The sequence below is a fragment of the Ostrinia nubilalis genome, chromosome 9 (assembly GCF_963855985.1).
Source record: "Ostrinia nubilalis chromosome 9, ilOstNubi1.1, whole genome shotgun sequence".
Classification (NCBI taxonomy): Eukaryota; Metazoa; Arthropoda; class Insecta; order Lepidoptera; family Crambidae; genus Ostrinia; species Ostrinia nubilalis.
Window position 1 is genome coordinate 1,368,018 of NC_087096.1, and position 27,260 is coordinate 1,395,277.

The following is a 27,260-nucleotide window of genomic DNA, read 5'->3' on the forward strand; positions in this document are numbered from 1 at the left end:
AGAGCTTATCAGCAGCCTCTAGTAGCTGTCGGTCGGTGTCCCGTTTACGCTCAGCTTTACTTAATGTAAAGGCTGTAAAAACAGAACGGGTTACTGGCGCGCGTCAATGCTTTAAAGTAGTTTAAAGCGATGGGTACTGCTAGCACTCGCCCTCTTACGATATGTTACTTTTACGAACCATGATCCGTACAATTTTGACACGCGCAGGCAACGCGTTTCGTTTGGCGAGGCTTTTTTAGTTTTTTATTGCTTTGTATTCTATATCGACAAAAGTCCCACGTTCCTCATGTCAGTCACTCACTCGGGGTCGGTGGTGACCTCATCGTTGTAGAAGATGGACAGCAGCGACATGATGAGCCGCCGGTCCTTGTCGTCGGTCACGCGGCCGCCGTAGTTGCATTCTCCCGCTAGGTAGTTGAGCGCGTCGAAAGGAGTCTCGGCGTATTCGGTCAGGAACATCTGTGGGATATGATACATTGATCATTTGTTGCCAGCTGCAAGCGAAATGACACACATCTCTCGTACAGCATTTTTTCATCTAAAATGCTAAACTTATAACACTTTGATTTATAAGAGCAGTCATCTTGCGACTGAGTTTCTTGCGCTGCTTCTTCTCAGCACTGCACAGTATGTTATGAGACTGTATAATCGGACATTCTCATTTATTTGATGAACCGTATAGAGCTCAGTTATACAAACATGATAGTAAAACTCCCGTTTGAAAATTCCAAGTAGTTTTCGCGGTATAAAAATTCAAAGTTACCTATTTTTTTACTTCAAAATTATGCAAAAATATTCTCACTCGTTAACTAATAACATTTAATTCAGAATTGTTATAATACTTCATAGAGCTCTTAAAACTACACGTAATAAGCGTATTAAGTGCTTCGTAAACGCATTCAGTTAATTAGGAAAAATGATTTTAGTGATTTTTGTTTTTATTTTTTTTGTCAATTATACCTTAATATATGCAAACATTTTTAATTGCAAGATATAGTCTGATATTTAATCTAATTGTATAAAAAAAATCAGCTTTAAATTCCGTGATATATTTGAGGAAAATCAAATTGAAAATATGCGCCATTTAGAATTGTAAATTTCCCATCACTTTTTAATAGCAATATTTCTTTTGGATGTTTAAATATCATCAGCTCGATTGTACCAAATTATTGTATTGACATTCGATTTACATAGGTTTCAAATCGATGAGAAAATTATTAAAGGTAGGCTAAATTCGACTTCCTAGATTTGTTTACATACTTTTTTAGTTAGTTACTTACATACAACTTAAGTTAATATAAGAGTGTTAAAAAAGAAAAAAGACTCGACTTGAGAACCTCCTCCTTTTTTTGAAGTCGGTTAAAAATAATGTGAATGTGACTTTTTAGAACCTTCAACACTATGCACATAACAGGCGGGATTTGAAACTTTTTAGACATGAATTATTCCTTCCAAAATTGTCGACCCTAGACGCGTAAAAATTTTATTAAGACGTTTTATGTTTTTTCTCAAATATATCACGGAGTTTAAAGCTGATTTTATTAATACAATTAGATTAAATATCAGACTATATCTTGCAATTAAAAATGTTTGCATATATTAAGGAGTAATTGAGAAAAAAAATAAAAACAAAAATCACTAAAATCATTTTTCCTAATTAACTGAATGCGTTTACGAAGCACTTAATACGCTTATTACGTGTAGTTTTAAGAGCTCTATGAAGTATTATAACAATTCTGAATTAAATGTTATTAGTTAACGAGTGAGAATATTTTTTCATAATATTGAAGTAAAAAAATAGGTAACTTTGAATTTTTATACCGCGAAAACTACTTGGAATTTTCAAACGGGAGTTTTACTATCATGTTTGTATAACTGAGCTCTATACGTTTCATCAAATCAATGAGAATGTCCGATTATACAGTCCCATAACACACTGTGCACTGGCCCATTTATTGTCCCGACGCAGTGGTAGGGTTAATATTGGGACGTGTAAAAGCGCTTTTTAAAAGCCTATTTGCAAAAATAAATTAATTATATGAATTTTTTATTTTTTATCGAGCAAGCGAAAAGTTGTGGGTTCAATTCCCCCTGAATCAGTCTTTTTTCATAAGTTAGACAAGAGGGAGGTGATAGGGCCACCCCCCCATCCAACCACAATGTGGACAGATGACCTCAGAAAGGTTGTAGGAAGGCTCTGCATGTAGGACGTTATCAAACGGCCAATTTGGAAATCATTGGGGGAGGCCTATGTTCAGCAGTGACGTCCTGTGGCTGATACAGTCTGAGACGTAAGAAGTACCTGTAATATAAGAAAGGTGTCGAATTGTAACACCAGTCTAAAATAAACCACACAATAGACGTGTTCCCTTTCACCGGTATACTTCAATACCAATCTGCATGTTTACAAAAGAAAAGGTTTAGTGTACCTGCAGCTGCATAATACAGATGCGCAGATCACTCTCATTGAACTCGTACTGTATATTCCATCCCAGTGGGCCGAAGGCGCGGCGCTCCTGCACGATAAATAAATATCCTTAGACATTTTACACTGCGCTTCTAGTCCCAAACTAAGCAAAGCTTGTACTATACGAACTTGTACGATGCCGTGAAAGAAGCACAGCGCGAACAGCAGCCGCCGCCATTCCTCCGTCCGCGGGCACGAGATATAGAACTCCGGGTCGCAGATTGGGTCGGATATGTACGAGCGGTAGATGTTGTTCTTGAGGCCTTTCGGCGCTTCGTTCGTCATTTTTACACCTGAGGAATAGGAACATTTTAAAACACTAACTGGGTAGACCGGCACTACTCCCGTTTCGTTCCAAAACGCCAATACAAAATAACCCTGCCAGTGAAGGTCCCTACTTGTCCCTAGGTCGAGAGTCAAATCGACAGCAGCACATTATTGTTATGACACTTATTGCAACAAAATAAGATGTCACAGTGTTAAACTTGGTGAGCATCATCCCCACCCTTAACGAATGCTGATTTATTCTAGAAATGCACCAAATGTAGGTTCAATTTAATACGAACGTTCGGCCGAATATAGGTCCAAAATGTACCTAAATTCTAGTTTTCTAATTTTGTCTGCGTTAATGACGTATTAATGTCTAGAATAGTTGACAACATCAGATCATTCTGACTCATACTGTTCTGCAGCACAGTGACAGGGAACGCCCGACTAGGGTATGACGTCAGCCAGCACCGGAAGCTGTGGTGCGTGTATTTTATGAAGTACGTCATATCTATCGCAAAACAAACGAAACAAGAATAAGGGCGAGGACGTCTCTTCAATTGTTGATAGTATGTAATAGCAAGTGTAGACGTGTTGCTGTAGCAAAATGGCTTGGGCTGAAACACTGACACTGGTTCATAGGTACTGACCACAGATCACAGAAACTAAAGGGAGATGTGACAAGGGGGCGGGGCCGGTATCGCAGCAATATGCCCAAAAACAGAACACATTTCTCGTAAAAGCAATGATGACAGCAGCGACGTCATAATGTAAACAGTTTACATTGCATGCGTAGTACTAATAGTCCAGTCAATGAATGCCTTAACGACGGTGTAGAGAGAAATCCGTGGAACACAATTTCTGACCTCGGGACTTTATTTAGACTAGTTAGGAGGTGAACATAGCAAAAGTCCCCGCCCTTAAACCCCCTTAATATACGCACGGTGCAGTCCCCTCCCTGGATCTAGGCTTAACATGCTTCCGCATGTGTAAAATGTTTGCTTAATGTTGATTTAGTCGATTTGCTCCTGATGGGAACATGTAAGACAAAAAATAAATTTCCAATATTACAGACCTTCTAGAGCAGATGCCGTGAAAACTATAAAAGATATAGAAAAACTTGACTATCTCACCTGTAGCAAATTGAATCCCACCAAAAACATTCTGTAAAAAACTAGCCAAGTCTCGATGGAGCTGCTTGTTTATCTCTAAAAAGTAATGAAATCTAGACAAAGTCGTGCCAAGTCTATGGTTCCTTACTGCAATTTCTTTATTATTCTAGTTAGTGTTGTGTGACTTGGCCGTTGAAGGGTACAAAACCAGGTGCTCCATGACACCATTGCACCAATCTGTCGCCAGAACCGCAACCCATTGACGATGGAAAATTGCCACATTGAAAACGTTGATTCAATAACCAGTCAAGTAGGCTTGATAAAGCTGCGTATTTCAATAATACTTTATGTATGATTATTATCTTATAAAGATTGTTCAACGGCCAAGTCACAAAACATTAACTATAATAATAAAGAAATTGCAGTAAGGAACCATAGACTTGGCACGAATTTGTCTAGATTTCATTACTTTTTAGAGATAAACAAGCAGCTCCATCGAGACTTGGCTAGTTTTTTACAGAATGTTTTTGGTGGGATTTCACTTCTTTTTGTAGTAAGTGGCATAATTATTTAACGTCGTCGTCTTTTCTTTTAAAATTATCGACATTTTTTTATGATATTAAACACAAATAAACTAAACGACTTTTAAAATGGACAACAAAGCAGAAGTTGTTTTAATAACTTAACCTTAGCCAACCTCACCATATAATAAACGAAATCAACGAAATTCAAATATTTACACAACATTCAACTTAATCGTCGGGGCGATCTAGAAAGGAAAAAAATCTGGACACCGCGGTGCAGAAAAATGACGCTCAAAGTGCTAGCGCCATCTAGCGGTGAGCGGTATAGGCGAACACCACGGTGCCGGTGTGTGGCGCTAGTAGTATTGATTATGAATGTGGTGTTACTCCAGATCTTCGATTTTCCTAGTTTTTATAGTTTTCCCTTTATGTAGTCATTAAACCCTAACTCTGTACCAAATTTCAGCTCTCTGAGTATATGGGAAGTACTAATTCTATTTTGATGATCATCAGTGAGTGAGTGAGTGTCATAAATGCGAAATTTTGCTTTCGCTTAACTTTGAAACTAAATGACCTACGGACTTGAAATTTCGGATTTTAAGTATGTGATTATAGCTTACTAGATAACGAAAATTTCAGCGTTCTGGTCTTATCCAGAGGTTTTCAAATAGAGGCCTAAAAATGCGGCGAAATGGTTCCAGTAAAGGATGGTACGGCAGTGTTTGCTTCGCGCTCGACTTGTCGGGGGCACTGCCGTGCCCCCAGATATGCTTTTTTTGGTTCATAGTAGTTATGTCACTAGGACGCATAGTTTCCGAGGATTAAGCGAAAAACCGAAAAGTAGTACCTTTAAACCCCCCTCTCCCCGCCGGCTCAAGGGCTAAGGGCGGGGACTTTTGCTATGTTCACCTCCTAACTAGTCTAAATAAAGTCCCGAAGTCAGAAATTGTGTTCCACGGTTTTCCATCTATAATGCTTTATTGACTGGACTATAAAGATTATTCGAACGTTGAGTACTGATACCGCAGTAGATAATGAGCATACATTTTGATTTCTTTGTGTGTGTGAATTTCTAATGCGACACTGAGTTTCGAACTCAGCGCATTAGTTGGCATCTCTCTGTATCTCTATGGTACTGACCGTTCTGCAGCACAGTAACAGGGAACGCCCGACTAGGGTACGACGTCAGCCAGTAACGAAAGCCGTGGTGCGTGTATTAGAACTACGACATGTCTATCGCAAAACAAACTAAATATAGAAAGGAGGCACGTCTCGGCAATCGTAGATAGTATGTAATAGCAAATGTAAAGCCTGGTCCGTGAGCACGTAGAATTTTGTCCAATGACCCCAAGCTACCCATCCTTATCGCTCGCGCGTAATTATATTGCTGTTGCGACTGTGCGACGGGCGCCCGCAGTGAGTGTGCGAGTGCGACAGCAACATATTTACGCGTGAGCGATAAGGATGGGTAGCTTGGGGTCATTGGACAAAATTCTACTCGCTCACGGACCAGGCTTTAGACGTGTTGTAAAATGATCTGGCTTGGGCTGAAACACACACTGGTTCATAGGTACTGACCGTTCTGCAGCACAGTGACAGGGAACGCCCGACTAGGGTATGACGTCAGCCAGCACCGGAAGCTGTGGTGCTTGTATTATGAACTACGTCATATCTATCGCAAAACAAACGAAACAAGAATAAGGGCGAGGACGTCTCGTCAATTGTTGATAGTATGTAATAGCAGGTGTAGACGTGTTGCTGTAGCAAAATGATCTGGCTTGGGCTGAAACACTGACATTGGTTCATAGGTACTGACCACAGATCACAGAAACTAAAGGGAGATGTGACAAGGGGGCGGGGCCGGTGTCGCAGCAATATGCCCAAAAACAGAACACATTGCTCGTGACAGCAATGATGACAGCACAGTTTACATTGCATGCGTAGTACTAAAGATTATTCGAACGTTAAGTACTGATACCGCAGGGGATAATGAGCACATATTGATTTCTTTGAGTGTGTGAATTTCTAATGCGACACTGAGTTTCGAACTCAGTGCATTAGTTGGCATCTCTCTATATCTCTATGGTACTGACCGTTCTGGAGCACAGTGACAGGGAACGCCCGACTAGGGTACGACGTCAGCCAGCATCGGAAGCTGTGGTGCGTGGCCTGGGGGACGATGACCTCGGCGCAGATGCGCTCCAACTCGCCCATCCAAGAATCCATGACGTGGCAGTTCTGCAGCACCACCCAGCCGCCCGTCTGGATGGCTTGGTTTATCATGTTCGCTGCTATGGGACCCTGGGGTAGTACAAGAGATATTTTACATGAAGATTTTGAGCATTAGGAAAAGAAGCATATTTTTACCCGACTACGGCAAAGCAAAAGGAGGGTTATGATTTTGACAGGCTATGTATGTATGTATGTATGTATGTTCATGTGTACTTGCATAGTAATTTTCATGTTTGGAAAGGCGTAGTCACACGTTACATATACCGTAGCACTTTGACAACGTGTGACTACGCCTTTCCAAACATGAAAATTACTATGCAACTACATTAGCAACTTTGTTCAGTTCAGTATTCTGAAAATCTTGTTTTATACTTTTCAGCGTCGTTTTTTGTCGTAGTTGGGTTTTAGTTTTTTTTTGGCCAAACTGCTTATGATCTCTCTCTTCATAAGAGACTATCTTGATAAGTCTGTATACAGGGTGTTAGGTAAATGGATATATGAGCCGACAGAAGCCCATGTTAACATAGGCATATAAATGGTATGGTGAAGTCAGAAAATTGATATCTTCATTTTAATTATTTTAATTTTCATGCAAATCGCATTTTATAAAATTTATTTTATATGAAAATTAAAAAAAAAAAAATATGATATCAAATTTCTGACTTCACCATACCATTTATATGCCCTTGTTAACATGGGCTAGTGTCGGCTCATATACCCATTTACCTAACACCCTGTAGTTATCTCTTTAGCTCTAAATGTTTTATTCTCTTAAGTTTGTGGCATCAATCAAATACGACGAAGAGGAGGACCTATCGAGCTTATAAGAGAGCGAAAAAGCCGTGCAACGATTAAAAAAAAATCTAATCTAGTCTCGCCCCAATGATAAATGATTATCCCTTAGCTTAACCATTCTCATCGCAAAGATATGATCCGTAAGCTAGGGACCACGGAGAACTTCTTATCATGTTATTGGGGTCAGCTAACAGGAAAAGGATCAATGGCGAGCAGCGATCTTTTTAATACTCCTCCAGCTCAAAATCTTTTGCTTTATGATTTAAGAAATCAGCAGTAGTTCACACCTGCCCCTGTCCCAGCGAGATGGTCTCGAAGCTGACGACCTTCTTCTCCATGGAGAACTTGACGAGCCCCGACATGGGGTCGGAGCCAGCCGACAGAATGAAGATGAGCGGCGAGCAGCAGTTGCTGTCATTATACGACTTCTCCAGGTCGAATGGCGGCGGTTCGATGTACACCCGACCCATTTCCTCGACCACGTATTGTTGTACGAGCGGAATCAGCTTGTCCGGGCGGATACATCTGATAAAACGTTTAAAATCAACGAGGGCTAGGGTATAGCGCTATCTAGCGAGTAAGGTTCCCTCACTCGCTAGTGACAATACCACAGAATAATAATAAGTACTACGTACAGAAGTTTTACTTCGCGAAGGTATTTAAAAAAATGTATGCTCAATGTCATTAACAATATGGTGTAATTTAGCCTGTCTCAAGAGTCAAGCACCATTTTGTTGACAAACGTCAGTGATCGGCACTGCGCCGAAGCTATAGGGCTGACTTCGGTAAAATGATGTGACGTGAGGTGCCAAACTGCGGAAAATGGCGGAGGAAATACATGATTTAGCATGAATTATCATGAATAATATTAACTACTCATTTACCTCTCAGTGTCTTTAGGCAACTTAAAAAAGTACATTTTGTGTTTTTATTATTATTTAGGCAGTTAAATACTGCACAGTTTTTAGTACACCATTTTCTTTATTTTCTTCCATCATACACAAGAATACGCGTGCGTAAGTCAATGTTCGCTCGTATGTGAGGCCTTGTCGAATAGTATCCTGTAGGTGGGCCATCGTGCGTGTTTTGTTTTCGATGTAAACTCGCGGAGATGAACTGGCCTGACAATACTGACAATAGTGACAGTGATGCTAAATTCTGATGTGCACTGCGCTGAAGCAGCAAGACCAGGAGGAACTCAGTAAATTGACGCCAGTGGCGAGTGACAGAACATTACTCGGTAGTGGCGCTAACTTGCGAGTACAAATAAAGTAGCTATTAAGGTTATTCATTGCACTATGCTCCTCTAAATAAGCGTATATGTTTCCTGACTTCATTCGCACTGTAAATATAACATCCGCAAAATGAAATGAATTAAGCATTAGATTTTATGGTTGTGCATAAATTGAACCGAAGCAAAGCTGTGTGCATGTTATATGGCTAAGATTATTGTGGCAAATAGGTACGCCATTAAACATTATGGAACAATAAACATTGTGTAGTAATGGAAGCTTATCTTAAATTCTTCTAGTTAAAGCAAGATATCAAAGACTGACCTCAGTATGATGAGTTTGGGAATACCCTTGATGTTTTCGTATGGCGGTGGCAGCGTGTTCTCATGCGGCGCAGACAAGTCGTAGAAGTCCTTCCAGCCCTTTACGTTGCGCTCGAAATTCTCCTTGAAGCCGCGAAGGCTGCCAAAACATGTGTTCTAATTCAGTTTCCCTAATATGTAGTTGGATTACAGAGGTTCCGGGTTCAATTCTCAGTGGGGACAAAATTACGTGTTCTTTTTAGTTGATGGTATTGCTTGTTCTGAGTCTGCCTGGCTAGTTACCATCTAACCCTGCTGCCGTAACAGGCAGTTTGAGGCGGTTGAAAGTAAGATAGCCAGTTTCTCTGTGATTACGGGTTCCGGGTGAAGCTATCTTCCACTTCCAGCCTGATCATCTCTTTCCATCAAATGAGATGCAGACTAAAAGATTGCCAGTTGTAGGTAAAAAATATAGTCTCTAGAATCCACACTGTAAGGGAGGTTTCAGAATCACGTAGATCGTCCACGCGGGTGGTACACGCGCCTCGTAAGCACGTGGATAACCTGTTTGGATTGTAAATCAGCACGGGTGTTACTCGCGGGAGTTTTCACTAGACCAGTGATTCTTAACCGGTGGTCCGCGGACCGCTGGTGGTCCCTGGAGGCATTCCAAGTGGTCCACGAAGACATCGTAATAAACAAATGACGTGATGTGATGAGTCGAGTCAACACAATGCAAACGGCGCACAGTGGGCGACAAATCGACCTCCCCTTTCATAGGATTTTGAAAAAAAAAAGTGGTCCCTGACAAGACAAAAATTTGGTAAAACGGTCCCTCGTGACTAAAGGTTAAGAACCACTGCACTAGACAAAGCAACACCTAGCTTGTGACCTGCGCCCGTACCATCCGCCGCGGGCGGACGCGTGACTGTATCCTGACGTAACCTGACTAAGGGTGGGATTTTATTTATTTATTTACCCGGCAAGGTTACTGGAGCGCACGATCTCGGACCATGCCTTCTCAGTCAGCCAGGTGGGTGCGGGGTTCTCGTAAGGGTTCTCCAGAGCCACGCCGCCCGTCAGAAGGAAGCCCACCATCTCATCGTCTATCGCGCCCTGGTAATGGAAGATGGGGGTTAAATGAGTAAGCTTGCGTTTTGCTACAATCCAGATAAGATCATATTAATATGATAACTTAAAGGTGCATCCAGAGGCTGCCTAGAAGATATACAACACCTAAACAGCAGCTTCATAAAGTCAAATAAATCAGGGTTCGGAGCCCAAGTGTTGTAGTAGGTAGTAACCCACACATTAGAGAAAAAGTGAACGTCTTAAGTTTCATCATCAACGATTCAGCCAAAGGACGTCCACTGCTTGAAAAAGGGTCCACTCCTTAGGGGAGGCCTAAGTATTTTCACAAGGACATGACTGTCCTGTCAGCATCTAGGTGCTTTCCGTATCACTAATCATAAGTTCTCTGAGAGGGAAGTCTGCCCATGTTGCATCTAAAGGTTAGACAATTGATAATCCTGTCAAACCTTGGCCCGGAGTATGCCCAGCGTCAGAACGAGCGAGAATATCAGCTTGTCCTTCTCGAACAGGCTGCGGCAGACGTTCTCGTAGATGCGGCGAGTGAAGAACGCGTGAGCCCCGCCAGTCTCTCGTCCAGTCGTCGCTCTAAACACAAACCTTAGCTCTCAGTATTCCCAGCGTCAGAACGAGCGAGAATATCAGCTTGTCCTTCTCGAACAGGCTGCGGCAGACGTTCTCGTAGATGCGGCGAGTGAAGAACGCGTGAGCCCCGCCAGTCTCTCGTCCAGTCGTCGCTCTAAACACAAACCTTAGCTCTCAGTATTCCCAGCGTCAGAACGAGCGAGAATATCAGCTTGTCCTTCTCGAACAGGCTGCGGCAGACATTCTCGTAGATGCTGCGAGTGAAGAACGCGTTGAGCCCCGAAAGTCTCTCGTCTAGATCATCGCTCTTCGGCGAGTTGATGATGGCCTGGTTGTACAGGTTTATGAACCTGCGAACGAATATAACTTGATTTACAACTTGTTTCATTTCAGCCATAGGACTTCCCCTACTGAACATAGGCCTCCCCCAGATTGACCGGTTGGCAGCGGCTTCCATTACATCTATTTTTGTATAGTTCTTGCAACTCACGAAGGCGAGTGAGCTTTACTTGTGTGTGTACGTGTACATGCACATAACGATAGTGTAATGTCATGTAATGTCTGTCAAAATGTTTGAAAAACTAACAGTTGTGAGCCACCACACATGTAAAGCTCACTCGCCTTCGTGAATTGCAAAAACTATTATGGTTATCATTCATCAACTTAAAAATGATTTTTCAATGCAAAGATTCCTCGACTTTATGGACAAATACTGGTTGTATTTCAATTAAGACAGAATCTGGTTGGGGGAATCGATGTCCTCTTGAGTTTCTCCTTTTTATGATACTGTTATGTGTGTTAGGGCCACCGCTAACTCACGTGAGCGCCCGCACGCGTGTCTGAATGGAAAAATAGTATTGCCACGGTAATACTATCTATACAGTATTCCAACTCGGCCATATTTTTGAAATAAATGTCAACAGCCCCGCGGTACGTCACTGTATGACAACATGCGATAGGGCTGCTCACCTACAGTACCCATTCTAATTACATCTGCCTACTTAGAATTTCTGTCTAGTTTTGTGATTGTAATTTTTTTTTATTTAGACAAACAAAATACTTTGTGAATGGAATAGGATAAAAATGCGTGTTGTTTTGTGATTAGTAGATTTAATTTAAAAAAATATACTAAAATAATTTTGAATCTACTAATCATAATGAGTAGGTACTTAATGACCTGTTACTTTAATTTCAGGCGGGTCAGTCCTTAGTCATTTTCAACACTAGGCCATCGACGTCCGTTCGGCACATTCGCGAAACCCCTAACTTTTTCATCTCAACCTCGTCCCGAGATTTGAAATTCGAAGGAAAGCTCGCGTTTCGTCGGTTTATGTGAAGTTACAATACTGTATGATATTATTACCGTGGTATTGCACACGCGCGGCGGGGAGCGGGTGGACGCCGCGAGCGTACATAAATAGGTGGGCACCCGCTTCGTGCACCCGCGAAGTTTTAGCGTAAGCTCTAAATGTATATGACGTTTATTTCTCACCAGTTGAGCGAGTACTGGTACATAGGATCGATGGCAGCCAGGTCTGATATACAGAAAAACAACACGGAGCTGTGCTTGGAGACAGGCACATAAAGGAGCCGCGCCTCGTCGATCTCTCTCTCAGTCACCGCTGCAGACGCCTGCTTCGCTTCGATCTCGATCGAGAGGACTTTAGATGAGGATAGGATCTGGTTGGCAGATTCGTCCTCTAGGATGTTGCCGGCTGATGATAGCACCTGGATGAAGAATATTTGTTTCAAAGGAAAGTAAGGATTGGTGATAAAAGAGTTCTGATAAGAGTTTGATGCTAACTGCCATAGGTTTTCGACAGATTTCTACTATTTGAAGAAACGGTATTCAATATTAATAAATGATGTAATCTAAAACCCCCCTCTTCTATGAGACTAATCTCCACCACAGCAACTGTGTAGTCAGAGTCTACAATATGGTCACTACTGAAATTAGTAAAGGTTGAGTATAGATCGTTTCACCACTTTTTGGTTGAGGGAAGCGCGGGGTTCGGAGAGTTTGATCCGAGCAATCCGAGCGTCATTATTGTAGTGTGCGTGATAATTATCCATGAGTGCACACGCACACTACAATAATGACGCTCGGATTGACCAAAAAGTGGTGGGGCGCGTCTTCGTGGATTAAACGATCTTATAATAATGACTGACGACTAACAACATTTTTTCCCTCATTTCTTATGGTTTCGGATGTGAAAAATACTAGCACGTTAATGTGAACCTAAGGCCCAGAACACACGGTGAAACGCAATTGAGAATGTTACTAGGTATGCAAAATCACTTGAAACCTATGTTACAGTTAAGCTTTTACATTTACAAATACATTAGTTTTTATTTCATTCAAAAATACCCAGTAGTTATGATTTTATAGGCATTCAAAGTTCGCTTAAATATTGAGTCCCGCCGACGGTCACGTGACCCCGTGTGACGTACATTCACAGCGTCCGCTCACTAGAAAACGGATATAAACATACTTAAATAATTTTTTTTTTGTAAATACAAACTTATTATACATATTAACACCCAGACCCATCACAGAAATTAAAATTGAACCAAACCCAAACTTGATGCGATTGTGTCGTTTTATTGCGAATTACCTTCCAGCTCCATCATTAGACCCCGATTACTATATAGAATTAAAATACTCATCAATACAAAACGAACGAGCCCAAACTCGATGCATTTAAGTCGTTTTATTATAGAGTTCCTATGGCCACCTTCCAGCTCCATCATCAGATCAGCTCCATGTCATCATAATATTGCATGGTCATCCAAATCACATGTGTTTGCGAAATTTCAGCTTAATCGGTTGCCTGGAAGTGGGTCTTAATTCAGTTTGCAAGATTCCACCCATACAAATATGAGCCAGTCGTTGTAATATGACGTCACGCGCATACAATGGCGGGCCGGCCGCCGCACAGTGGTCTGAAAATGAAGCTCCCATACCATAGAAACTTAATGTCAGAAATCAATAAATAAAAATATGTATTGTGTTTAGTATACCTCCCTTTGTTTTACTAATATAGTATGAAGAGTATGAGTAGCTCCATGTGTGAGAAAAAAAATAATTTTATTTTTTTTGTATGGAAAAAAACACTCAAAGTGGATTTTTTTTAAACTGAATAGAACTGAAGGGCTGGTACTCACATGAGCTATTGCACCATACACGGCGATCAAGATGACACACAATTCTTGTGCCGTTGGTTGCCGCTTTGCATGTAGCAAGCTTTGGAAATTTTGAATTTTCGGTAGGTGATCTTTCAAGCCTTTGATGTTATTTTATGAAGTTATTTACCGCTTTCAATACGAGAATAGTATGTAAATTAATACTCATATAACTAGGAATATACTAGGGGTATTTTTAAATAATTTTTATTTTGAAAATATAAAAAAAAAAGTTTAATCATTGAATGAAGTAACCAACCAGTTGGTAACTGACATTGTTATTAGTTACTAACCTGGTAATGACGTTTTAATGAAATTAATAGAAATTAATATTGATTAAATAAACAACTTAAAAAATCGAACTGCCTAATAGGCCAATAGAATTACATTTGAAATCGGAAATAATTCCTACAAAAGATTTTATTGTTTTAATGGTTTCATTTGTTACCCATTAAGACTATCCTAAGTTTTCGACTTCGACGGAGTTGTGCTTAAGTGGTGGGGGCCCCCGAAAGGGGCGTTTTTTCGGTTTTACGGTTATATCGCGTAAAGGACTTACCCTATCGAAAACTGGTCTTCATGACGGTTGAAGGGCATTTAATCCTGCATTGAATAAGACCAAATTCATATGTTTTGGACAAACCGTTCTCGTGCTTATCTTCGACAAAGTACAAAATGTACGTATATTTATGATCCTCTCCACGTCCAAGTTTTGAAAAGGACCGCCTCAACCAGTTTAACCCTGTCAAGGCTTACGAGCTGGATGCGCCTATCCTTGTTCGTCTCAGCCATTCGATACGTTGCCTAATCAATGCCTGGTAACACAGAGTCGTTCAGGAGAGTGCAAGGAAGAGGTGCAGTAACCGCAGTTAAAGAACGGCTGGGACGAACAAGGATAGGTGCATGCAGCTCTTAAGCCTTGACAGGGTTAAACTGGTTGAGTCGGAGAGCCTGCGAGTGACGAGCCATTGGAAGTAGAGAGGGTCATTAATTATACAGGGTGGAAACGATAAGTGATCTCACTCGATTATTTCTAAACTATACAAGATATCGAAAAACTGATTATTGATCCTGAAAGTGCTTCACGAGCTCTTTTCAAACGGTATCTATTGTAGGTTACAGAATTAACTGGATCTATCCGAAAATTCAATGTTTTCAGGCTCCATACTAAATGTATGCCAACCACACAATTTTAGAAGTGTTAATTTTTTTAATTCAATTATAAACACTTAAATTGAACTCCAAATTGCATTCTTATTTAAAATTATTCGTGGAAAATATTGATTTTAGGCTATACTTGCTATAATACTATCAAGACATGAGTGCCATGACTGTGGCAGTACTAAATGTATGGAAGCTGGAAACATTGAATTTTCGGATAGATCCAGTTTATTTTGTAACCTATTATTAGTACCGTTGGATAGAGCTCGTGAAGCACTTTCAGGATCAGTAACCAGTTTTTGGATATCTTGTATAGTTTTTAATATTATGTGGTTTTACTAAATGTATGGAAGCCGGAAACATTGAATTTTCGGATAGATCCAGTTTATTTTGTAGCCTATTATTGGTACCGTTGGATAGAGCTCGTAAAGCACTTTCAGGATCAGTAACCAGGTTTTGGATATCTTGTGAAGTTTAGAAATAATCGAGTGAGATCACTTATCGTTTCCACCCTGTATATACGTACATTTTGTACTTTTTCGAAGATAAGCACGAGAACGGTTTGTCCAAAACATATGAATTTGGTCTCATTCAATGCAGGATTAAATGCCCTTCAACTGTCATGAAGACCAGTTTTCGAAAGGGTAAGTCCTTTACGCGATATAACCGTAAAACCGAAAAAACGCCCCTTTCGGGGGGCCCCACCACTTAAGCACAACTCCGTCGAAGTCGAAAACTTAGGATAGTCTTAATGGGTAACAAATGAAGCCATTAAAACAATAAAATCTTTTGTAGGAATTATTTCCGATTTCAAATGTAATTCTATTAGCCTATTACGCAGTTCGATTTTTTAAGTTGTTTATTTAATCAATATTGATTTCTATTATTTTCATTAAAACGTCATTAGCAGGTTAGTAACTAATAACAATGTCAGTTACCAACTGGTTGGTTGCTTCATTCAATGATTAAACTTTTATTTTTTTTATATTTTCAAAATAAAAATTATTTAAAAATGCCCCTAGTATATTCCTAGTTATATGAGTATTAATTTATATACTATTCTCGTATTGAAAGCGGTGAATAACTTCATAAAATAACATCAAAGACTTGAAAGATCACCTACCGAAAATTCAAAATTTCCAAAGCTTGCTACATGCAAAGCGGCAACCAACGGCACAAGAATTGTATGTCATCTTGGTCGCCATGTATGGTGCAATAGTTCATGTGAGTACCAGCCCTTCAGTTCTATTCAGTTTAAAAAAAATCCACTTTAAGTGTTTTTTTCCATACAAAAAAAATAAAAATATTTTTTTTCTCACACATGGAGCTACTCACACTCTTCATACTATATTAGTAAAACAAAGGGAGGTATACTAAACACAATACATATTTTTATTTATTAATTTCTGACATTAAGTTTCTATGGTATGGGAGCTTCATTCTCAGACCACTGTGCGCCGCCCGCACTTTTAAAATTCAATATCTTGGAAACTAATTGACGTATCGAAATAATTCTTTCACGCGTATTTTTTATTTTTAACAGAGAATACAGAAAGCTAAAAAACAAAATTAGTGAACATTCTTCATTGCAACGAAACTGCAAACCGGTTTCAAACTGGTGGCGTCATGTGTGGTCTCTCAACGGAATCTATGGCAGAAACTTAGATGCAACTCAAAAGTAACTAGAAGTTGCAGTTTCGTTGCAATTGCGTTTCACCGTGTGTTCTGGGCCTAACACAAAACGACTCCATAAATTTTTTTTCTTGAACCTTAAACTTCAAACATAAGGTTTAAAATCAACTATAAAACTGCTGGTCAACATGATGGAATTTATACCACAGAATAATAATAAGTACTACGTACAGAAGTTTTTCTTCGCGAAGGTATTTAAAAAAATGTATGCTCTATGTCTATAACAATATGGTGTAATTTAGCTGGTCACAAGAGTCGAGCACCATTTTGTTGACAAACTTCAGTGATCGGTACTGCGCCGAAGTCATAAGGCTGACTTCGGTAAAACGATGTGTGACGTGAAGTGCCAAACTGCGAAAAATGGCGGTGGAAATACATGAATAAGCATGAATTATATTTTGTGTTTCTATTATTATTTAGGCAGTTAAAAAATACTGCACAGTACCTATTAATTAAACCACCGTTTTTACATATAGTTTCTTGTCTTTACAATGCAAATTGGTGAAGAATACACGTGCGTGTGTCAATACTCGCTTGTGATAGTCCTGTTGATTAGGTATCTCAGGAGGGGTAGTCGCGCGTGTTTTGTTTTCGATGCAAGCTCGCGGAGATCGACAGGCCTGTTTATACCTCCAATATCTTGTCCTCGATCTCCTTGAGCGTGCGCTTGTTATTAGCACCCTCGACGATGAGCTGGTTCTTCTTGAGCTCGAGCTCGGGCCGGTCCTGCGCCACCACGATGCCGAGCAGCTGGTCCTGCAGCCCTTGCGGCGTGATCATGAAGTTCAGCATCGTCACCTGGCAATAAAGATGGGATGGAATCACAGATCACAGAAACTAAATGGAGATGTGATAAGGGGGCGGGGCCGGTGTCGCAGCAATATGCTCAAAAACAGAACACATTGCTCGTGAAAGCAATGATGACAGCAACGACGTCATAATGTAAACATTTTACATTGCTTACGTAGTACTAACTATTCGAACGTTGAGTATTGATACCGCAGTCAGTTGATAATGAGCACATATTTTGATTACTTTGTGTGTATGAATTTCTAATGCGACACTGAGTTTCGAACTCAGTGCATTAGTTGGCATCTCTCTATTATCTCTATGGATGGAATGGAATGCAATAAAGATATTGACTGTTGAAAATGATCAGCATCATAATTCAGGCGCATTCAGTCTCCACTACAGAAACAGGAGCCCCTCCTGGTGTATGTATATTTGGAACGTGCATTTCTATGCTTAAATCCACACTTAGGTTTGAATAGAGCTTAGAGCGTCGTTTCATAAGACGGGCTGTTGTGGGCAACAAGTGCAACAACCCTAGAAGTAGACTTTTATGAGCATGAATGGAACTTACTTTGACAGCGATTTCTGGCAAGTAATGCGGGTTGCTGAGCCTGGTGGTGATGTAGAAGCGGAAGTTGTGGTTGTACTCCAGGATGTTGTCGCCCAGCTTCAAGCAGTCGATGCCTCCCGACCTGCAGCCAAGCGGTTATATGAAGAGCTCGCCTGACTCACAAATCGCATATGACCATGACATTCATATTGATATTTTATTGATACAAGTTTTTGTGAGTCGAAATAGGAAATCACTACTCCGATAACTCATCAGGGTAGTGATTTCCTAGGGATGAGTTGTCGGGGTCAAGTTTCCACGAGTTCAGTTATCGGGGTCGAATTGTCTGGGCCGAGTTGTTGGGTTCAGTTCAGTTCAGTTGTCATAGGGTTGAGTTGACCCCGTGGCGGCGGCGCGCGCATGTGTTCACGCGCACCGTTAGCGAAGACCAGGGGAGGTACTACTCCCCTGAAGCCAGTCGTCGCTTGCTCAAACAGAGCCAGCCACAGTCTGGGGCGGAGCCGCGAAAGAATGTCTAGGCCGTCTAGCTCGGACAATAACTCGCAGCACCGTCCCAAAGACTTCGGGAGGACACCGTCAGGTTTTAGTGAGTAGGCCCTGCCCATCTAGCAGGGAGAGCCTTACATAACCCACTGGTTCCCCTGGGCCAGTGGGTATGCAATTTCATGCATTTCCTGATGAAAAAAAAAGGGTTGAGTTGACATGAGATTGAGTTATCAGGGTAGAAATGTCCGGGTCAATTTTTCGTGATACCACCACACCATTGGATGGAGAGCTTCGGCTCATAGTGTGACTGGCAGAGAACGCACCTGAACACGTTCCTAAGTAGAACGGGCTCCAACACCGCGTCCAGTTGCTCGCGAATGTTTTCCATGATGACGGGGAATCCCATCTGGATGGAGTTCTCCAGGACCCGCACGTAGTTGGGGTCGGTTAACTTGATGACCTTCAGCTGGTTCTCCCGCTCCATGTTCTTTATCCATTTGTTCGCTTGTTCTGGAAGCAGGAAATGAACTTTCAGTTATTCGGAAGACTAAAATGTAATAAGCTAAATGGCAACGATCTAGTAAAAGTCTTTGAAGGCACCTGGATGCGGGCAGCGCAGAACCAGAAGTTCTCTCCTAAAATGCAGTGCCCGACAGGGTCCATAATTGTATCTTACCTTTTGTAAACATTATGGAAGCAATAAACTATTGAGTATTGAGTTCTGGAAATCTGTGGAAGGCCTTTATACAGCAGTGGACGGCATTTGGTAGAAATAAAAAAGGCACTGGATGATTCAATGCCAAGGCTAGATAAGAATGTGACATGTTTCCTATCGGCTTAATGAAAACGCTAGGCGGGGTTACTCTGAAAAAACGTTATCCGAAGTTACAAATGTTGCCATCCATCTCACGCAAATCGAGATGCAGCATGAGCGACAGTGACAGACAGACCCGAAACTACGTAAGCAGCGTTTTGGTGCAGCCGTCCTGACATCGTTACGAGCAAGAACGTCTCTGAACACGGGATCGTTAGAGATGGGTACCCTATTGACGGTGTGTACCTTGCGGCGCGTAATTATGTTGCTGTCGCGCTCGCACACTCACTGCGGGCGCCCGTCGCACAGTCGCGACAGCAACATAATTACGCGCGAGCGATAGGGATGGGTAGCTTGGGGTCATTGGACGGGATTCTACGTGCTCACGGACCAGGCTTTAGTCATCAGCGAGAATGATGATGATGATTATCTGAGGCTATACCTTGCGGGTCGATCATGAGCGGCCAGCGGCGCGATTTCTCCACGATGATGCCGTTCACAGGCAGTCCCGTGATGTTCCACGCTCGGATCACCACCGGCTCACCCAGTGTAAAGCCTGGTCCGTGAGCACGTAGAATCCCGTCCAATGACCCCAAGCTACCCATCCCTATCACACGCGCGTAATTATGTTGCTGTCGCGCTCGCACACTCACTGCGAGCGCCCGTCGCACAGTCGCGAGCGATAGGGATGGGTAGCTTGGGGTCAGTGGACGGGATTCTACGTGCTCACGGACCAGGCTTTAGTCATCAGAGAGGATGATGATGATGATTATCTGACGCGATACCTTGTGGGTCGATCATGAGCGGCCAGCGGCGAGACTTCTCCACGATGATGCCGTTCTCGATGGAGAAGGCGTCCACGGGCAGTCCCGCGATGTTCCACGCTCGGATCACCACCGGCTCGCCGAGTGTAGTCATCAGAGAGAATGATTCGGAGCACGGAATCTCTGGAGACATAGTTCAAATTAAATTAATTTCTCCTCTTCTTATGCCCGTTTTCACCATCAATCCATAATTTTGACTCCTATGTAAACAAAATTCTTGTTATGTGTTACCATACGGGACTATTCCCACCTTTATTTCCCACCACTGCAACTCCTGTGTAGCCAGGATTTACAGCTTGACCGCCAATAAAAACCCAACCAATGAAGGTCAAGTTTGTCCCATAGGGGTCACTTAAAAATTAGGGATTGATGGTGAAAACGGGCATTAGTCAAGGCACTCTGGAGTGAAGTCCGAACCATGAAAAATTTGCACGTGCTTGATAAAATTAAATACATTTACTTACGTAATTCAATTGTGCGCGTATTCCAGATTTGCACGATCTCCCGTCTATAGTTGACGGTATATGGTCCGAGGTATGCAATGAACCCGGCTGACAGAAGCACGTCTCCTGAAGAAAGAAAATGAATGTTTTCAATCAGGCCTCCTCAAACTAGCGTCTTTCGAACGCCTAAGCAGCAGCGCCGTAATGCCAACGCTGAGTTGCTGCCTAGCGTAGGATTGCATAGATGGGTGAAGAGGTTTCGTTACTTGTCTGAAAAAAAAGTTGTAACGACGCCGCATCGAAAATGCGCGCGCGCTCGCGAGACCGCAACGCTAGGAAGACGCTAGTGTAGTTAGTCATTTTAGGTTTTGAAGTGTTTGACGCTCTTAATCGTATACTTTGCGTGAGACCTAGTATACAGGGTGTCCCAAAAAATATGTTAAGCCGAAGTCCAGAGATAGAGCATCGCTAGGGCTATCCGAATCACCCCCATGTATGTTCCGCGATTTTTGATAGTTTTCGAGTTATGATTGTTGTAAATTTCTGTGCTTAGGCACTATTTTGGTCACTGTGGCGTGAATAGACAAGGTACATGCCTGATTTTTTTATAATTATTAGATGAATACTAGGCCTATCTGATTCATAAGTATTTACATCCATAACACGAATGTAAACCAAAATCCTATTCTTGTAAAAAAAAACATAACTCGAAAAGTATCAAAAGTAGCGGTGATTTCGGTAGCCCTAGTGATGCTTTACCTCTGGGCTTCGGCTTGACGCTACTTTTTGGGACACCCTGTATAAGTTATTAATAGGTTCCCAACTGGCACGTTTTGGCACCCTTAAGGCTTCCACAGACCAAACGCGGGTCAGAAGCAGTGCGGGTCAGTTGCAGCGCGGCTGAGGCACACTGAAAGCAGCGCAGTTTCAAAGCAGTTGAAACGCGGGCGGTTGTCAAAAATTTAAATATTCGAAAACCGCTTTCGACGCGCTGCCGCCGCCCTGCGTCCGCTGTGTCATGCTAATATGGCCGCCATAGTAATACAACAGCGCGGGCCCGCGCTCGCGCCGCTTCTGTCCTGCACCCGCGCCGCCTCGTTTGTATTTCGGCAGTTGCAGTGCGGCGCGGTTGGAGCGCGGGCCCGCGTTCAAATTTGGTGTGACACACTTCAAAGAGTTTCATGTATTACAACTTGCGCGGGCCCGCATTCAAACTGTGCTGCTACTGCCCCGCGTTTGGTCTGCCCAAGGCTTTAGTGTACGGAACCCACCTATAATATTCCCTAGCAGTTCCTCGAGCTGGTGCGCCAGGTCGGTCCAGCGCGCCTTCTCGCCGCCCAGCCCGCCGATGAGCTGTTCAGCGCGCGATAACTTGGTCGAGCACAGGTCGATCTCGTCTTCTAGACCTTTCTTCTTGCGCGTCATTTCGGCGAACTCGTCGTTCAGGGCCTAAGAAGAGTGTTACCATCATTATCAGATCATTTAGTCTCCACTGCAGGACCATATTGTGCCCTTATTCTCTCCTTTTCTCCCTTATCCTCTCCTATCCTCCCTTACCTCTCGTCATCCATTTTATATAAATTATATGTATGTATTTATGTATATATTTTGTATAAATATATATTATAATATTTTATGTATTATATTGTGTACATTTTTGTAGCTTTTTAGCACCGCCTACTCAATATCTCTGTTTTGCTCAAGGTCAGCTGGTAGAGAATAACGTATGGCATTAAGCTCGCCTTTTTGTACAGAACATTGTTGTGTGTGCAATAAAGTCTTTAAATAAATAAATTGTGTATTATGTTGTGCAAATAAGTAGAAACGTTTGCACGCCTTCGCTTTAGGGCGGCTTCAAATATACCACCAGTCGCCGCGTGACAACAGCGCGAATGCTGTACCCGCCCATCACGTTTTATCGATAGGTATACAGGGTGGAATTTTGTGATGCCACCTGGAGGGAAAGTACTCTTAATATTGTATTTGTAGATAGATTTTTTTTCTCAAAGAAAACATTCTTTTATTTTTGAAAAGAAATAGAACTGTATTCAAAGATTTCCAAAAATTTGCTTGCCACACCCGGGAATCAAACCAACTAAAATCTGTTAAAAATGATACTCTGTATTTTTATTGCATCGATCGTTAGGGTTAAGTATAAGGATGAAATCTCTCTAACAAACTTGATAACTCAAATTAAAGGAAAACCATGAAATCTTAAATTATTTTAATTATGAACAGAAAATTGTATGGTATGGTAAAAATTCGAAATTATGCTCTGTTACAAAATATCACCTATTACAAAGTGCATAAGCTGTCACAGTGGCTTGTGCCGTTATCTGTGGGCAACCTGGACCTGTAACTTGCCTGCCAGTCTTTGTTATCAACTTTTTATTTATCTATTTATTTTATTGGTCTGCCAACAATTGTACAATAATACTTGTATTATATTACTAAATTCTAGCTTAATTTCTAATTGTACAATATATAAAATGGGCAAACACAGCATGCATAATGAAAGTAATAGTAGGTATGTTCCTGTAGACATTGATCTACTAATCTAATAAGTGTGCTTGACGCCTAAATTTATTAATCGACATGCCAAATAAGTCTAGTTCAGTGCTGTACTCATTATACAATTTACAGAGTCTAGATATTGGGGAGTAGGATCCAGATACCGTTTTTCTGAAGGGCGGACACAGGATTTTGATTGGATATCTAGGATATTTGAAGGGAACTTTAAGATTGAGTTTAGATAGAAGATGTGGACAGTCAACAATTCCATTTATTAATCTATATATAAAAAAAAGTCGTGTTAGTTACTCCACTTATAACTCAAGAACGGCTGAACCGATTTAGCTGAAAATTGTCAGGGAGGTAGTTTAGAGCCAGGAGAAGGACATAGGATACTTTTTATCCTGTTCGACAGCATTCCCGTGTGACTTGACATGAAACGTCAGTCACTATAAAACGTGGTATAACAAAAAAGAATCAGACTTGGAATAACAAAACGCAAATGACAACTATGTAATGCCATTAATGCGGAACAAAGTTCGCCGGGTCAGCTAGTTTAAGATATTTTTTAGACTGCAACTTGCCTGCAGTTTGTCCAAGACACTCTGCAACTGGGCGCGTTTCTCGTTGAGCGTGTTCATCTGCATCTGGAGCTCGGCCTCTGCTTCGCCTAGGGCAGCCTTCTTCGGCGCCACCACCTGCACGGAAACGAATCGTAAATGATCAGGTGGCAAGGATTGAACCAAGTAATTTGGTGGATTGTCATGAGACTAAAGCCCGGTCCGTGAGCACGTAGAATTTTGTCCAATGACCCCTAGCTACCCATCCTTATCGCTCGCGCGTAATTATATTGCTGTCGCGACTGTGCGACTGGCACCCGCAGTGAGTGTGCGAGCGCGATAGCAACATAATTACGCGCGAGCGATAAGGATGGGTAGCTTGGGGTCATTGGACAAAATTCGAATTCGAAGCGCTGGTAGGGCCCAAAAGATAAGGAGACATGTAAAGTGCCCCATAAGGGCTACCTTTTCTTTTTTATTATTTTCTATTGACGTTCATAAGTGCCACTTGTGGTCTAAACTGAATAAATATTTTTGATTTTGATTTTGATTCTACGTGCTCACGGACCAGACTATAGTACGGTTCGTTCGTTCGTTTCAGCCAAATGACGTCCACTGCTGGACAAAGGTTTTCTCGCGGGAGGAGCCTGGATGCGGGCAGCGCAGGACCGTTCATTGTGGAATAGTAAGGTAAGAAACTCACTTCCCAAGGTTATCGTATCAACAATTTTACTGCAATCCTATAATTTAAGATTTTTAAGAATGAACATGTTTGATAAGTAAGCGTGGATCCTCTAAGACTGTTTCATAACTTACTACCAAAATTTAGATTTACTACACTCAAAATAAGCTGGTCTTCGGTTAATTGATAAACCCTGATAATGTATATGTTACTGTAAAAGCTCGAATTGCAGTAAATCCTAAGATATTCCAGTAAAACCTAAGATCTACCAATTCCTAATGGTAAATGTCCCAAAAGGTTTACGATTCGAACTCTTACCACCATTTCGTTGGTAAATCTTAGGATTTACATTAATGGCACGGTAAATGTTGAAAAACAAAACAAGCGTTTTTGACAGGTAACAATCGGTCTTATCTACGCATTACACGAGCGCAGCCTTTTTGTATTGTTTAATATACGAATAATTTAAGAACTAAAAAGAAAGACCACGGCATCACTTTTCATTTTAATACAATTAAACAAACCATGATGCCACTGCCTTGTTTTTTCTTTAGCAACGTAAGATCATGTCATATAAAATAATACTGTAAAGTTTCATCTAAATCAGTTCAGTAGTTTTTGCTTGAAAAGAGTAACTGTTTGTTACTCTTTTCAAGCAAAAACTACTGAACTGATCCACACAAACTTTCGCGATTATAATATTAGTAGGATGCATGCAGTACAAAATTTCAGTGTCCTAGATAGGCTAGATAATTATGATATTTACAGGTATGCGCTACTATCAATGCTGGGTTATTATAGTTCCGATTTTTTCCACTTCACATTTCGTCCATGCCATGGACGAAATAACAAAAATGATAATCCCATGGACTCCATGGTATTATCATTTCTGTTATAATCTTATTAATTAAAAGTTCTGTAAACTTTTACGAAAACAACATCGTTGGTAATGAGTCAGAAGGAATAAAAACGGGAAACGTAAAAATGTGAACACCAACACACAAGAAAAAGAAATGATTGCAAATAATTGAAATAAGTTGGTATTAGTTTGTACTTATTACTATCATATTATGATACCTTTATAATACTGTGTACCTGTTTTGTCTAATAGTTGATGAAAGTAAGTAATTAAGAATTACTCATTGTTTTATTCCTAAAACCAACATCTACCAGCTGACAGAGGTAAAACCTAGCATATACTGAATTCAAATGGTAAATGCTCGAAAAAGTCGTCGTATTTTCAGAAATACTTACATTTACCAACTCATGTCGGTAAATCCTAAGACTTACACTTAAATCTTAAGATTAACCGTAGTTCGAGCTTTTACAGTAACATATACAACGAATGTCTTATGTGTGCTGTACCTCTAGCATGAACAACTTTCGTCTTCGAATCGTTTGCGTATTCGATAAAATTCGATACTCAACCTTCGAATTCAACGATAACGTGACAATTTTGACTGTCAAAATTAGTTTTGTGCTACCATTTATCACATTGAGTTCACTTTAAGTCACTTTCAGAGGAGCTCTGTTTAAGTTTCATTACTAAATCTTTTGATGGCGATTCGAATACGCAAACGATTCGAAATCGAAAGTTTTTCATGCTAGAGGTACTGCTGTTGGAGTGTTGGTGTACTTTTTCTAATAAATAAACAAATATACTTGCAGCTATTTTATGCTACATATGGAATTTTCCAATGCTGCCTACTTCCCAAAGGAGTAACAATAAAGTCTCATTGTAAACTGGACCTTGATGACTCGGTCGTAGACGTCCATGGCGCGCACCCATCGGCACAACCCTTCGCAGGCTGACGACACCTTGGCTATCACCACCGGGTCAAACTCGCGGTCCGGGATGTATCTGTATTTAACGAATCAGTAAGAGCCAAAGCACACGATGCGTTGCGGCGCCGCACCGCAAAGATTTCACCATATCGAGCAGCGCGGCGCAGCACGGCTTGTGTGCCCGCCTCAGATATTTCTATGTAAAAGTGGCGGTTTGCATCGTGACAGAGACAGGAGACCGGGACGCGAGACCGAGACGGGGGACCGCGACCGTTACTTGACTAAGGCAGAGACCTGTCTGTCTCTGTCTCGCTTGCGAACTGTCGCTTATAAATTGTCTAAAGTCAAGTAACGTTCGCGGTCTCCCGTCTCGGTCTCGCGTCTCGGTCTCGCGTCTCGGTCTCCTGTCTCTGTCGCGATGCGAACCGCCACCTTACGGCGACGCAGCGACACCGCTCCGGCATCGTATCGTATGCTTTGGCTCTAAGAATGATTAGTCACAGTCACTGGATTTCTTAGATCCTGTGGGTTTAGGACTAGAATGTGTTTATCCAAGTGTAAGCTACACGTATAAAATCTGAAGCATAACTTAAAACTAGTAAATTAAGAAAAAAAGATAAAGTTCGAGGTGTGATAGGCAAAATTGCTCAAACCAAGGCATTTATCAGCATCATCAAGTCATCACTAACCTATAATTTCCACGCTAGCTAGGGATTTGGAACGCCTGATGTCCTGATGGCATCCTCAGGAGGAATGGGGATGGTCGGTGGTGCTAATTTCACGTGGCTAGTGCGTGTCCACTGTAAATGTTATCAACATTATATCTCACTTGTCCCTGATCTTCTTCATGACGGCCGTCGGTATGTTGTCCTTGTCGTAGTTCTTCAGGCTCTCCAGGAACTTCATGTCGCCCAGCATCTTTTGCGACGGGCCCCAGAAGTCTTCGTAGGGCTTGCCTGTAGATGTTTATTGAAGTTTTAGAACAAACAACCAGCAAGAAGTTACTATTCAAGAAGTTAACTTTATCATATCGTGTCTGAAGTACTTTGAAATTACTATTATTATTAAAACCTGGTCCGTGAGCACGTAGAATTTTGTCCAATGACCCCAAGCTGCCCATCCTTGTCGCTCGGACGTAATTATGTTGCTGT

General features: G+C 41.5%; 1 protein-coding gene across 1 annotated transcript in view; it reads right to left on the minus strand.

Annotated features, from left to right (window-relative positions):
• The window catches only part of LOC135074791 (dynein axonemal heavy chain 3), a 111,827-nt gene that overhangs the window by 13,102 nt on the left and 71,465 nt on the right, over window positions 1-27,260 (minus strand). The window contains exons 49-67 of the mRNA XM_063969171.1: window positions 26,939-27,065; window positions 26,074-26,185; window positions 23,667-23,780; window positions 21,843-22,020; window positions 20,593-20,697; window positions 20,090-20,251; window positions 18,814-19,000; window positions 18,005-18,125; window positions 17,272-17,439; window positions 12,098-12,333; window positions 10,772-10,955; window positions 10,470-10,625; window positions 9,911-10,047; window positions 8,954-9,091; window positions 7,685-7,922; window positions 6,464-6,671; window positions 2,597-2,760; window positions 2,430-2,516; window positions 302-459 (exon numbers count right to left, since the gene is read on the minus strand). Of these exons, the coding sequence (XP_063825241.1) occupies window positions 302-459; window positions 2,430-2,516; window positions 2,597-2,760; window positions 6,464-6,671; window positions 7,685-7,922; window positions 8,954-9,091; window positions 9,911-10,047; window positions 10,470-10,625; window positions 10,772-10,955; window positions 12,098-12,333; window positions 17,272-17,439; window positions 18,005-18,125; window positions 18,814-19,000; window positions 20,090-20,251; window positions 20,593-20,697; window positions 21,843-22,020; window positions 23,667-23,780; window positions 26,074-26,185; window positions 26,939-27,065 (2,980 nt within the window). The remainder of the gene's footprint in view (window positions 1-301; window positions 460-2,429; window positions 2,517-2,596; window positions 2,761-6,463; window positions 6,672-7,684; window positions 7,923-8,953; window positions 9,092-9,910; window positions 10,048-10,469; window positions 10,626-10,771; window positions 10,956-12,097; window positions 12,334-17,271; window positions 17,440-18,004; window positions 18,126-18,813; window positions 19,001-20,089; window positions 20,252-20,592; window positions 20,698-21,842; window positions 22,021-23,666; window positions 23,781-26,073; window positions 26,186-26,938; window positions 27,066-27,260) is intronic.